The following is a 15,341-nucleotide window of genomic DNA, read 5'->3' as shown; positions in this document are numbered from 1 at the left end:
CCCGTAGCTGAATACTCAGCCCCAGCTGGTGTCAGTTTGGGAGGGTAAGCCTTACTGGAGGAGGGGTGTTTCTGGGAACTGGCCTTGGGGTGCTCTATCTCAGCTCTGCCTTGCCAGTCAGCTGGTGTTATCACCTCCCACCTGCTATGTATAGCAAGATGTGATACCTAGCTTCTGCTCTATCATGATTCCCTAGAAAATGTAAGCCTGAAATAAACCATTTCCTCCAATCAGCTTCTTCTGGTCATGTGTTTTGTCACAGCAACAAGAAGGTAAACGCAACACCTTCATACTGTTCCAGAAGGAAAGAATAAGAAAGAAATTGTAAAGAAGGTTTTTTTTTTTTTTTTTGCTATTGTTTATGGGAGAATTGCCATGCTATTCTATATACCCAGGAGGGTCATATAGAAACAACATTCTAACAGTTTTCTGCCATTCTCCTACAAGTGGAAGGCTCAGAGGGCCAAGCCTGACTCCCCTTGGGAAAGGTAAGGCAACCTGCAGCAGTTGGGTGATGGTGGCATTTCATTCAATTTAGTCACCTGCAGGAATCATAACAAAATATCTTGAATGTGCCCATTGGATAGCATGGAGGCAGCCAGGAAAGGAGCCATCCTGGGGATTAACAGGCCTGGTGTCACCTGGAAAAGTAGAAACCCAATAGCACAAAGCTCCATTTTGGAGGAGGCAGTTATTCCTCTCAGCTGAAGTAGAGATGAAAACTTCCAAAGGAGAATCTCCAAGAGCTCCCAAAGGCTTCCAGAGAAGAAAGTCCAAGTTATAGCAATGAACACTCCCAGGTCCCAAGAGCACTTTTCTTCTACCTTATCACCCATTCATGTAGGCAAATGAGAGGCTGAAACATCAGCAAACTATAGCCCCAGTTCATACTTATAGCTGAACTTGGGCAGAAGAGAGAAGAAAACTGATAATTAGATCAAGACCACAGTCTTGATTTCTAACTCTGATGCAATATGCTATTTCTCAGAGGAGATTCATCTGCAGCCTAAAATAGCCATGGTTACTCAACCATGAGAAGAACTATCTTAAATGGCTCAGAAGTGTTCTTAAGAGCAGCAATACTCACTCACACTTGAATATTCACTGGGTCTCTTAAAAATAAAAGTATTGAAGTCCAACTTGGGAGTCATTGAGTCATAATTGCCAAAGACACCACAGATCTCAGAAATAAGCATTAAAAATAAAATAAAGGAGGGCAGGAGAGATTTCTCAGTGGTTAAGGTACTTTCCTGCAAAGCCTAAGGGCCTGGGTTCTATCCCCTAGCACCCACATAAAGCCAGATGCACATGGTGGCACATGTATATGGAGTTCATTTGCAGGGGCTAGAGGCCCTGACACACTTTTATTTATTCCTTTTCTCTCTCCTTCCCTCTTTCTTTCATAGATAAATAAATATTTTAAAAATGAAATAAAATACAGTTACAATGAAGTTACAGTTGATCCAGATTCTGATATGCAGCAGGGGCAGGAGTTCACTATGCTGGGAGTCAAGACTACTCCTAGAAAGATATTGTACAGGGATGCTTTAAAAAAGAAACAAAACTAGGATGTCTGTCACCAAGTGTGCTCTTTAGTGTGTGAAACAAATACTATGGTTCTCCAAATTTAATTTGGAAGCTAAAAGCTGCATTTTCTATTTTAAACACCAGTCCAAACTGAGTTTAGTTCTTGAACATGGGATCCAAAAGGATCAATATATTATCTGGAGTCTGGGAAAGTTATTTCTCTCTTCCTCAGTAACTATCCAGGTTCTGTAACTAACAGATGTGAAAGACATTGGGTCATGGATAGCTAAAGATAAGGTAACATCTGTTTAACACCAACAACTAGGTGACTACTATGGTGGAATCACCACAGATAACACGGGTGGAGCCCCAGCTCCCTCCAAAGATCCAATATGGAACCCTTGATTTGCCAGGTGTCTCTTATGCTAGTCTCACATCTTACAGACGGCACCCATGCTGGGAGTTATAGCTGTATCTTAGTTGCCCCTCCTTCCTCTGAGGAGAAGCCTACCCATGAGAGCAGGCTGTGCCTCCACCACCCAGAAGCCAGGATAATCTTAACTCCCACTGTCTGACCTCTTTCATATTCGCTAATTTTTGATATAGAAACTTTTTGTTTATTTGATTCTATTTATATTTTTGTTTCTCTTAACAGTCTTCATTCTTTATCTTCAAAAGCACAATCTCTTGCAAAACAACCATAATATAGAAATCTTAGTTCTAAACTGAATAAGATACACAACTTCCAAGGGACATCAGTGATACCATGTTCCCTTTCCTGTTTCTGTATGAAAGGTGACAATTGGCTACACAGTGAACCAGGACTTTTGGCTTCCTTGTACAACAGGAAAGTTACAATGGAAAATAACCTTTTGACTGGAGAGAGTATATGAAGATTGACCTTAATCTTCTACAGTTCCTCTCTTCCTCCCTCCACCCCCCCCTCTTTCTCTCTCTCTCTCTCTCTAACTCTTTTTTTTTTTAAATTTTTATTAACATTTTTCATGATTATAAAATATATCCCATGGTAATTCCCTCCCTCCCCACCCCCACACTTTCCCGTTTGAAATTCCATTCTCCATCATATTACCTCCCCATTACAATCATTGTAATTACATATATACAATATCAACCTATTAAGTATCCTCCTCCCTTCCTTTCTCCACCCTTTATGTCTCCTTTTCAACTTACTGGCCTCTGCTACTAAGTATTTTCATTCTCACGCAGAAGCCCAGTCATCTGTAGCTAGGATTCACATATGAGAGAGAACATGTGGCGCTTGGCTTTCTGGACCCGGGTTACCTGACTTAGTATAATACTTTCCAGGTCCATCCATTTTTCTGCAAATTTCATAACTTCATTTTTCTTTACCGCTGAGTAGAACTCCATTGTATAAATGTACCACATCTTCATTATCCACTCATCTGTTGAGGGACATCTAGGCTGGTTCCATTTCCCAGCTATTATAAATTGAGCAGCAATAAACAAGGTTGAGCACGTACTTCTAAGGAAATGAGATGAGTCCTTTGGATATATGCCTAGGAGCGCTATAGCTGGGTCATATGGTAAATCAATCTCTAGCTGTTTTAGGAACCTCCACACTGTTTTCCACAATGGTTGGACCAGATTGCATTCCCACCAGCAGTGAAGAAGGGTTCCTTTTTTTCCACATCCCCGCCAACATTTATGATCATTTGTTTTCATGATGGTGGCCAATCTGACAGGAGTGAGATGGAATCTCAATGTAGTTTTAATCTGCATTTCCCTGATGACTAGTGACGTAGAACATTTTTTTAGATGCTTATATGCCATTCGTATTTCTTCCTTTGAGAACTCTCTATTTAGCTCCATATCCCATTTTTTGATTGGCTTGTTTGATTCCTTATTATTTAACTTTTTGAGTTCTTTGTATATCCTAGATATTAATCCTCTATCAGATATATAGCTGGCGAAGATTTTTTCCCATTCTGTAGGTTGCCTCTTTGCTTTTTTCACTGTGTCCTTTGCGGTGCAAAATCTTTGTAATTTCATTAGGTCCCAGTGGTTAATCTGTGGTTTTATTGCCTGAGCAATTGGGGTTGTATTCAGAAAGTCTTTGCCAAGACCAATATGTTGAAGGGTTTCCCCTACTTTTTCCTCTAGCAGTTTCAAAGTTTCCGGTCTGATGTTAAGGTCTTTAATCCATTTGGACTTAATTCTTGTGCATGGCGAGAGAGAAGAATCTATTTTCATCCTTCTGCAGATATTTATCCAGTTTTCAAAACACCATTTGCTGAATAGGCTGTCTCTTCTCCAATGAGTATTTTTGGCATTTTTATCGAACATCAGGTGGCTATAGCTACTTGGGCTTACATCTGGGTCCTCTATTCTGTTCCACTGATCTACATGTCTGTTTTTGTGCCAGTACCATGCTGTTTTTGTTACTATGGCTCTGTAGTATAGGGTAAAATCAGGTATGGTGATACCACCAGCCTCTTTTTTGTTGCTCAGTATTATTTTAGATATTCGAGGTTTTTTTGTGATTCCAAATGAAGTTTTGGATTGTTTTTTCTATTTCCATGAAGAAAGCCTTTGGAATTTTGATAGGGATTGCATTAAATGTGTAGATTGCTTTAGGTAAGATTGCCATTTTCACGATATTGATTCTTCCAATCCAGGAACAAGGGATGTTTCTCCACTTTCTAGTGTCTTCTGCAATTTCTCGCTTGAGTGTTTTAAAGTTCTCATTGTATAGATTCTTTACTTCCTTGGTTAGGTTTATTCCAAGGTATTTTATTTTTTTTGTTGCAATTGTGAATGGGAGTGATTCTCTGATTTCATCCTCTATGTGTTTGTTGTTAGCATATATGAAGGCTACTGATTTCTGTGTATTTATTTTGTATCCTGCTACATTGCTGTAGGTTTTGATCAGCTCTAACAGCTTGCTAGTAGAGTCTCTAGGGTCCTTTATGTATAGAATCATGTCATCTGCAAATAATGATAACTTGATTTCTTCCTTTCCAATTTGTATCCCTTTTATGTGTGTCTCTTGCCTTATTGCTATGGCTAAGACTTCCAAAACTATATTAAATAAAAGTGGGGACAGTGGACACCCTTGTCTTGTTCCTGATTTTAGTGGAAAAGCTTCCAGTTTTTCCCCATTTAGTAATATGTTGGCTGTAGGCTTGTCATAAATAGCCTTTATTATATTGAGATATGTTCCTTCTATTCCCAGTCTCTGTAGGACTTTTATCATGAAGGGATGTTGGATTTTGTCAAATGCTTTCTCTGCGTTCTAATGAGATGATCATGTGATTTTTGTCCTTCAACCCGTTTATGTAATGTATTACATTTATAGATTTGCGTATGTTGAACCATCCCTGCATCTCTGGGATAAAGCCTACTTGGTCAGGGTGAATGATCTTTTTGATATACTCTTGTATTCTGTTTGCCAATATTTTGTTGAGAATTTTTGCATCTATGTTCATGAGGGAGATTGGTCTGTAATTTTCTTTTTTTGTTCTATCTTTGCCTGGTTTTGGTATCAGGGTGATGCTGGCCTCATAGAAGGAGTTTGGTAGAATTCCTTCTTTTTCTATTTCCTGGAAAAGCTTAAGAAGCAATGGTGTTAGCTCTTCCTTAAAAGTCTGGTAAAATTCAGCAGTGAATCCATCCGGGCCTGGGCTTTTTTTAGTTGGGAGACTATTGATAACTGTTCGGATCTCCATGTTTGTTATAGGTCTATTTAAGTGATTAATCTCATTTTGATTTAATTTAGGTAGGTCATATAGATCAAGGAAATCATCCATTTCTTTCAGATTTTCATACTTTGTGGAGTATATGCTTTTGTAGTATGTCCCTATGATTTTTTGAATTTCTCTGGAATCTGTTGTGATGTTGCCTTGTTCATCTCTGATTTTATTAATTTGTGTCTCTTCTCTCTTTCTTTTGGTCAGATTTGCTAAGGGTTTATCAATCTTGTTTATCCTTTCAAAGAACCAACTCTTTGTTTCATTAATTCTTTGGATTGTTCTTTTTGTTTCTATTTCATTAATTTCTGCCCTAATCTTTATTATTTCTTCCCGTCTACTAATTTTTGGTTTGCCTTGTTCTTCTTTTTCCAAGGCTTTAAGGCGAAGCATTAGGTCGTTTACTTGCGACCTTTCTAATTTCTTAATATAGGCACTTAAGGCTATAAATTTACCTCTTAGAACTGCCTTCATTGTGTCCCAGAGATTTTGGTAAGTTGTGTTCTCATTATCATTTGACTCTATAAATTTTTTGATTTCCTTTTTGATTTCTTCATTGACCCACTCATCATTTAGTAGTGTATTGTTTAGTTTCCAGGATTTTGTGTATGCTCTATAGCCTTTCTTGCTACTGATTTGTAGTTTAATTCCATTGTGATCAGATAGAATGCAAGGAATTATTTCAATTTTCCTGAATTTGTTAAGATTTGCTTTATGTCCTAATATATGGTCTATTTTAGAGAATGTTCCATGTGCTGCTGAAAAGAATGTATATTCTGCAGTCTTTGGATGAAATGTCCTGTATATATCTGTTAGGTCCATTCCTTCTATGACCTCATTTAGTCCAGATGCCTCTCTGTTTATTCTTTCCCTGGATGACCTGTCATGAGAGTGGGGTGTTAAAGTCACCCACCACCACTGTGTTTGGTGTTATCTGTGACCTTAGTTCTAATAGTGATTGTTTGACGAATTTGGGAGCCCCCATGTTAGGTGCATATATGTTTAGGATTGTAATGTCCTCCTGTTGGAGTGTGCCCTTAATCAATATAAAGTGACCTTCCTTATCTTTCTTGACTAACGTCGGACTAAAGTCTACCCTGTCTGATATTAGGATAGCAACCCCTGCTTGTTTTCTAGGCCCATTTGCTTGAAACACCGTCTTCCAACCTTTCACCCTAAGATAATGTCTATCCTTTGTAGAAAGGTGAGTTTCTTGGAGACAACAAATTGTAGCATCCTGCTTTTTAACCCAGTCTGCAAATCTATGTCTTTTCGTTGGGGCATTGAGACCGTTGATATTAAGAGATATTATTGAAAGGTGTGTATTTATGTTTGCCATTTTTTGTGTGTGTGTGTGTGTGTGTTACTGGTTCTATCTGTGCTCTCTTCTGTTAACTGGTATTTGAGTATAGCTTGTTTTTTCTAGGTTCCTTATATGTGTGCTTTTCCTTTTGTTCAGCATGGAGGATTCTATCAAGTATTTTCTGTAGAGCTGGTTTTGTCTTCAAATACTCCTTTAACCTGCTTTTGTCATGGAATGTCTTTATTTCTCCATCTATTTGAATGGATAACTTTGCAGGATAAAGTAACCTTGGTTGACAGTTGTTATCTTTCAGAACTTGGAATATATCACTCCAAGCCCTTCTGGCTTTAAAAGTTTGTGTTGAATAATCTGCTGTAATCCTGATGGGCTTGCTTTTGTAGGTAACTTGATTGTTCTCTCTAACTGCTTTCAATAATTTTTCTTTGGTTTGTGTGTTTGGAAGTTTGATTATAATATGGCGAGGGGAGGTTCTTTCTGGGTTTTGTCTGGCTGGGGTTCTAAAGGCTTCCTGTATCTGTATTGGCACCTGTTTCCCAATTTGGGGGAAATTTTCCTCTATGATTTTGTTGAAGATGCCTACTATGCCTCTGGAGTGGAGTTCTTCTCCTTCTACTATGCCCTGAATTCTTATATTGGATCTTTTCATAGTGTCCCGAATATCTTGAAATTCCCACTCATACTTTTCTATAAGTTTGTCTTTCTCTTTGTTGGACTGCATTAGGTCTGCCATCTGGTCTTCTAGCTTAGATATTCTGTCCTCTCCCTCATCCATCCTACTGGTGAGATTTTCTACAGAGTTTTTTATTTCATTAACTGTGTTCTTCATTGCTAGTAATTCTGACTGGTTTTTCTTTATTATTTCTATTTCCCTATTTATGTCTTGTATTGCCTTCTTTATTTCATTAAATTGGTGTCCTGCCTCTTCTTTGATTCCTTTGATTTCCTCTTTGATTTCCTCTTTGATTTCTTCCTTGATTGTTTTCATGTGTTCTTTGACCTCTTTGAACATATTTATAATTATTCTTCTGAACTCTTTCTCAGGCATTTCCTCTAACTCTTTCTCTCTGGAGGACATTTCTGATGCATTAATACTTTTAGGTGGATTTATATCATCTTGCTTTTTAGTGTTTCTTGTGTTATAATGTATATATTTTTGCATCTTGGATTAAGTTAATACTTGGATTTTCTAGCTAGCTGTGCATTCTTAGCTGTATCAATTGATTTGATATAATATATTTTCAGGGTAGGACCTTAAGGTATTAGGTGTGGCTCTTATGACTCTCAGAGTATCTACAAAGATGTTCTTAGGGGTTGAGATTCCCTGCTATAGGAGTATTCAAGCAGGCTGAGTGGAATAACATACAGGTAGATTCTAAAATTTAACTAAACACTGTACACATTCAATCAAAAACAGCCCCGAGTATGTATGCAAGAGTAGTTATTATAATGACCAGATCCTCTATCAACAAAGAGGTTTAGATTTCTGGTCTGTTGAGGGATCCAAGTCAGCTTGTGACCAAGTGAGACCCTTCCCTGGTGCAATCCCAGTTACCTTGGGTGATTTTGGTCTCAGTCAAGTTGCTGCCTGGGTCGTCGGGCTGCTGTTCTGATTTCTGGAGCTGGGCACTTGCTTTTCCTACGGGGCAAACCGAGCCGCTGCTGCTGCCTCTGCTGCTCCCATAGCTGCCACCACCGGAGCCACCACCGCTGCTGAAGCTGCCGCTGCCGTGACCACCGCCGCTGCTCCCCCCGAAGCCGCTGCTGCGGGATCTGCCGCCGCTGCCGCTCCTGGGTCCGCTGCTGCTGGGGCCGCTGGTACCGGTGCTGAAGCCGCTGAAGTTGCTGCCGAACTCTGCTCCTGCTTGGGTCCCGCTGTCCGCCCAAGTTGGCGTGGCCGGGTCCCGGGCCGCTGCTGTGTTCGCTGGAGCTGGGCTCAGGCGGTGGGGGAGGGGAGGGTGCCGCGGCTGCTCTGGTTGTCTCTCTGCTCCACGTGTTCTACCTCGCGGTCTTCTCCGCTGCTCGCTGCCGCTCTCCCCTCACGTTTCCCGAGTTGCATAGAGCGCGGTGTGAGGGGAAAATCCCGCACCTCGCTTTTCCTGCGGCTCGAGCTGGTCTGGCAGTTTTCTGCTGCGCTGCGGCTGTGGCGTTTGGCCAAGCTGCCTGAGCCGCTGGAGCCGCTTATCCCACCTGTGCGGGCTCTGGATGCTCTATAACTCTTCTACTTCTCCGCTGCTGCCTCAATTTCCTATACACCTCACTTTTTAGTAAAAGCGTGTATTTTGCTGAGTTTTTTTGGTCTTTTTCCCCCCTAGGCTGCTTTGGCGTGGTACCTACACCGCCATCTTAACCGGAAGTCTCTAACTCTTTTGTATTAGTTATTTTTTTAAATTTTCTCTTAGTGGGCACTGACCTGTAACTCCCAGTACCAGCATGTGGCTATCATCCACAATAAGCTTTTGATCAGAGAGACCTACAAGGTTTCCTAAGAGAAAGACATTTCTGTCAGAGTACTTGATTACCCACCAAAAATTAGTGGTAAGACCCTAATGCTGAAGATACCATATGTGGTTGACACGTAAAATGGAATGACATGGCTGGAAGCTGGAAGAGAGTCAGTTCCCAGACAGCACGTCTAGTGCCAGAAGGTGCTACATGGGCGACTGGAAAATGGCCAATATCTGTCCAAGTAACTCATGGTTTAACCTACTTATCAGCAAATAACCTGTCATGATGCTCACACAAGTGAAATAGTGGTGCTCAGCTATGGTGGGAAAACAACTGCTGTTTATTTGGCTAACTGATCCCCTCAGTAGAATGGGACCCATAACTGGAGCTGGGAAACGAGTCAGAACCATATCCAAACATGAGCCCACTCTCCATTATTAAGCTACCACCAAAAGTGGGCTACAAGAAGGCTTACATCTATTAAATTCTCAATAAAAAAAAAAAAAATAAGGTTTATCCCATTTGTCTGGTGCTAACTTTGCTCTCCGTTGGAGAATCTTCTTCTCTTTTTCAGATAGGTGCAGATCCTAAGGAGAGAACCACCCCATCATACCTCAAAAGGGCCCCAGCTGAAATGAAAAATAACTGGCAAAACAAGTAAGGGTGCTGTTTTCTTGGTGAACTGGGTACCAACACAAGGGTGAAGAAGATCGACACAGGGAACAATCAACTCCTACCAAATCAGACCCAGAGGCCCCCAACACCTCATCACTGAAGCAGACCCAAAATGAACCCAACATGGATCAGGAAAATTTTGTGGAAGAGGGGATAGTAAGAATGTCAGAGCCACACATTGGGTCATGATATGCAGAGACATTTCTCCTACCCATCACTGTGGGCTAACTCCACAATGCATGACCTATATACTTCAACAAGGAGGAGCCAGGGAGAGGGGGTAGGACATGGATGAGCCTAACAATGGTACCAACTTGACTGTATTCACTGAGTACAAAATTAATTAATAAAAAGTAAATTAACTTAAAAAAAAACAGAATTAGTCACTTCTTCTAACAAAAAAAAAAAAAAGAAAGAAAGAAAATAACCTTGAGAAAGGAACCTCACCAAAAGCATGGCCAGTAAAATTAAATAAACTTCTTTCCAAAACTATGTATGTGAGCTAATCTTCATCAATTACTATATGATGGCAGTAGACACATTGAAAGAACATAAAGTGAGACTTGACCTACAGTCCTTAATGTGGAAAGTACCACCAGAGAAATTATTGTAATTTTCAGGCTACATTTTTTATTTAGTTTTGAGGATATTGAAAAGGAAAGGAAGCAATGCTAAGAAAGTTCATTATCTGAATGCTGTGACTATGCATCTCATAAAAACTCGCAGACTTTATTCCACATCCAAGTTGAGTTCAATTTCTAATTGGTTAGGCTGGTTTATGGCTCACCAGAGCCATCTACATCTACTGCCACCCAGAGCCAAATCTCCATCATTTCCTCTTTCATTTGAGGTTTTGTCTTTGAATAATAAAAATGAGTAAATAAGTAATGAGAGGGGAAAAAATGAAGAGAGAACATCTTTATAAAACTTACCTTAATTTTATTTTTTTAAAAAGAATATATGAGAGACCTCAAGATATTAATATGCCGTAAATAATTTTTCTCATCACTAACTAAATAAGATAAGCTAACAGAAGTGATCCATGAAATGAGAGCACATTGCTAAAAGATCAGTTTTACCAAATACTTGCACCATAGAGAAAAATTCAAAAGAAAATACAGCAAAATTCCTTCTAAAACTGTTCTTTCAGTGTACAGATAACAAAGCACAAAGACCTGCCTCTCATAGTTTTTAAATTCTGGACCTTAGCCTGAATTACATTTCACCCCAAAAGCTTCAAAGGGCTGTTGATGGTAAAATTCACATAAAGTTTAAATTTAGTGAATAGTTAGATTTTTCATGTGGCAAATGTATCACAGTAACATAAGATGCTAACTAATAATGGGGAAAACTGGGTAAAGACCTCTAGAAATTCTGTTTTTACAATTTTTCTATAAGTCTAAAATTACTCACAAATAATTTTTACTGACAAACAAACCCAAGAAGTTGTCCCAAATTGGAGACTCCAGATCTGAAGCTGTTATTCCCACAAGGATGCAGAAGGCAGCACAGCTATCTAGATTTACTACAGCAGATGCAGCCAAGCAACTCCACTATCAGTTAAGAGGAAGATTTAATGGGAATGACTACAAGACAGAAGGTATCTGGATGTTGCATCCAAACACTGCTCTTTTATGTGCTTCTGTAGGGTTTTTTTGTAAATCAAACTTACATAATTCAAATCAAATTTTGGACATGCCAAGGAAGCCTGTGTAGGCCAAAATATGTTTAGTAAATACCAAGGAAATGGATGATTCTTGCTGTTCATTATTCTGCAAATTCATTTTGCATGAATTGAAGTAGCTTTGAAAGGCTCCCCTTTGTCCACAGCCCTGCCTTAAGAGCCATGCAGGCATAGGTTACCCAAACAGCCCTGGATTAGTTCTCCATGTTCCTTTGTTCTTTCTCTCTGCCACTTCATTTGTGTAGCTCTGACTAATTCCTAGCTATCATTGTTCAGCACTCTGTACATATACAGGTCCAAACATTCCATTGCAGGCCTTAGATTCTATAGCAGAGCAATCACCTGAGCAACAGCTAAGCAGATGAAATAGTTTGCTGAGGGATAGTAGCTGACGTAGACTAAGGCATGACAATGGCCATCTGATTACTGAAGCTAGCATAGAAATTTTCTTGCTGGTCACAGAGTGAAGCCTCAATGCCAGCAATCCTTGCCCAACCCAAACATGGTAGCTGAGAGAAAGATGGCCCAACTCAGACAGGTAAGCAAGATTCCAGGATATTAATTTCTGATCTATGGCTGGAAATGTAAAATTCTGCATTCCAAATGGATAAAAGGCTAAACATGACATCTTAATATGTCATGATTCAACCAAACAGTTAATCTACTCATGCTTTTAAATGGATTTCAACACTGAGGATGTGAATTCTCACTAAACACAGATAATAACACCAACAGTAATAAATAGTAGCTCTTTGTCATGTACTACTAAAGCATACCAATCAGTAATTTTATGTATATAATGTTAGTATTTAAAAGTATTCTTTCCTTCTATGAGTATCCCAATTCACTACACTTTGACTTAGCTTTGGCTCTAAGACTTGCTTTGGGTAATGGTAGATAAGGTAAGGTTGTGCACCATCCCTGAACATGGGATGTACAAGCCCCTGAACATTTTTAGCTGTCTTGTCTCTATACTTGCCATGAGAAACAGATCTCATTGGTCACCACTGCTTCAACCTCAGTCTAGCATGTATGAGCACATATAGAATAAAGCTAGGCCAGCTGACTAACAGATACAGGAACAAGACTAAATAATAGTATTTTATACTGCTTGGACTGGGGGGTGGTTTATTGTACACAGGATTTTGTCATTAGGACACATTCTATTCTTTCCCCCATGTGCACACTTTAAGTACTCACCATCTTCAATTCCAGGCCTGCCCATGAAGTGAGCAGAAATCTGTCTTTCATCCTTCCCATATTCGTTTTTGGCCATCAAAGTGTAGTCCCCATTATTCATATGAGTAGGATTATCCAGCTGGAGGCAGCCATGGTACTCCGTATGATTGGTAACATGTATTTTAGTACAGATGTATTTGGATTCATTCAATATTGCCCCATTATAGAACCACTGAAGCGTTGGCTTGGGGTTGCCTTTCACAGTGAATGGAATGCACCAGTGGTGGTCTGAGGTTGGAGATTCGAGAAATGTGATAGTTGGTGCAACTAAATTGAAAAAAAAAAAAAGAGTTAATAGCATCAGAAAGCTCAGAATTCTTCCAACTCCAGATTTCTATGTCATTGATAAGGGATATCATTCAACTGTTATTTGGTTTAAGAAAACCTGTGACCAGTAACTCTGAAATTAATGGTCATTTTGTATCACTATCTGGTTGATTTAATTCCCTACAGGAAGCTTCAGAGAGCAAATTCCCCGATTCTACTTAAGACTCATACAGCACAGCCATTCCCAAAGCCATTCGGTATACATAAGAATCTGTTCCAAATAGGTCCAAGAGATTTCTGAGAGCAAAAGTGCTCACTTGATATCTACTTTGGTTTCATGTGTAAATACACACACACACATACACATACACACACAAGTATTATGCAGGTCCATCATAAAAAATAATGAGGGGCATTATTTTCATTAGTATGTATTCAATAAATAATTAACATAAAGATTTAAATACTTAAATACAAAAGTGACTTTGAGAAATTTCCCTGAAGCTTTGTTCTCACATAACTTTACTATAACAGATCAACTGACCAAAACAGTGTATATTACTGTTGATGCTGACTGTTGAGAACTTGGCATTTTTCACTGATTTTTTAAGAGCAAAGAAATTGTTTTACTGTGTGCAATTTTTAATAGCTTATTTCTGTAGGATTCTAAATATCTTAAGTGCAATTTAAGTTTGGAAAAAAAAAAGTCTAGAGATTGTTACAAAATCCAGTGTATATAGTTCTTTACACTTTGGGGAAATAAGTATCATTAAGTGATATCTTTAAACCGAGTATTATTCTGACTTTTAAAATGATAGTACAAAGAAACAGGAAACTGACTTGAGATCTAACAGTGTCATTATTAAGAAAAAGATACCAAAGTCCATTGAGGCTCAGCAAATTGGTCATGGGTCTTAGAAGATTTGGGTTAAGAATCCAGGTCTTCTGAGGCCTGGTCCATTTGCCTGCATCTACTGCTTCTTACTTGAATATGTCATCATGCAATCAAACATTGAAGCTGTTGACATGAAACTCTGAGGCAGTCTCTGAAAATGTTATCTCAATAGTTAATATTTTTATCACTAATTCCATCTATATTTTGACAGATAAGGTCATTTTTTTAGACCAGAATGACTACATTGATAGTCACCTACCTGGAGTGGGGGGCACTAAGTTTAAGTGTCTTTAGTAGAAATAAGATAAGCTGATGTTACCCTCTTTGTGCCCAATTAAATCCTCCCAGAAAAATGTGCAAAGCTGAAAAACAAATCTACATGACTTTCTTTTATTTTTTTACATGACTTTCTTAATCTATAGAAAGATTCTGCTTACCAGGAAAATTCCTTAAAATTTAAGTATGTGATGTTATTGGATTCTGAAAACATGCATAGCAACAGGTCCTTTCACTTTCATATGTGCAATACTACAATATATAACTCAGCAATGCATGATTGTTCATATTAGCAAATATTCCTTGAAGGTGTTAAAGTATGTCTTGGAAAGCAAAGTAAATTTTAATTATTGATTCCTTTATACAATTGGGAGACTTCATTAGTCACTATATGAAATATTATGCTTATAAGTATAGATTCTATGTCACCTATTGTAGCTCATTCACAACAAGGACCATAGGGCAGATAGGGTCCACACTTCTTTTCTTCCCACTAGCCCATGCACCCATTTCCAGAGCCTACAAGTTCTTTCCATCATCAGATGAACTTTCAGTGAGACATGTCTTTAAGAACACAGACTTGGAAGCTGGTTACATATGTTTTGAAATGATTTTAGACTTCTCACTCTGATGAGAAAATATAAAGCCACGTACTTGGATTATGGTAGGTAGTTTCAGTCACACACTGAAAGTGTGCTACAAGTATGTGTTAACCACCATATTGACACCAGCTACTGTCATGTGCCAATATCTGAATACTTAAGACACACACTTATATGCATATACATTCATGGCTTCCCTCATCCAAATCCTAACCCAGAATAAAATTTCACTAATTGATACAACACAGCTCAGAATATGCATTGAGATGAAGAGTCTATGTGATCTTCACATTTATACTAAATGCTACACTCTATAATTTTCAGATGTATTTACAATGCCAGAAAACATATGTTTAGCTAAGAAGCACTGACATCTTATATTTTAGCTTGAATTAACACAGAAATGTAAACAAATTGTAAAGGTTTGCTTCAGGCAATAATAATTTTTAGCAGTTTAAATAGCAGCAGTCGGGTGGGAGACATGGCTCAGTGATTAAAGGCACTTGCTTGGAAAGGCTGCCAGCCTGAGTTCAATCCCCAGTACCCATGTAAAACCAGATGCACAAAGTGGTGCATACATCTGGAGTTCACTGGTAATGACAAGGGGCCCTAACACTGTCTTTCTCTCTCTCCGCACTCCTAATAAATAAATAAAAAGTTAAATAGCAATCTTCCTAGC

General features: G+C 38.8%; 1 protein-coding gene across 8 annotated transcripts in view; it reads right to left on the bottom strand.

Moving 5' to 3' along the window:
* The window catches only part of Ntrk2 (neurotrophic receptor tyrosine kinase 2), a 426,243-nt gene that overhangs the window by 354,909 nt on the left and 55,993 nt on the right, over positions 1 to 15,341 (bottom strand). For all 8 annotated transcript variants that reach the window (XM_045131575.1, XM_045131576.1, XM_004667007.2 and 5 more), the window contains one exon: positions 12,584 to 12,889. In XM_045131575.1, coding sequence (XP_044987510.1) covers positions 12,584 to 12,889 — 306 coding nt within the window. The remainder of the gene's footprint in view (positions 1 to 12,583; positions 12,890 to 15,341) is intronic.

Source organism: Jaculus jaculus, chromosome 12 (assembly GCF_020740685.1).
Source record: "Jaculus jaculus isolate mJacJac1 chromosome 12, mJacJac1.mat.Y.cur, whole genome shotgun sequence".
In the NCBI taxonomy this organism is placed as follows: Eukaryota; Metazoa; Chordata; class Mammalia; order Rodentia; family Dipodidae; genus Jaculus; species Jaculus jaculus.
The sequence above is the reverse complement of the archived record's forward strand: the minus strand, read 5'-3'. Positions and strand labels throughout refer to the sequence as shown.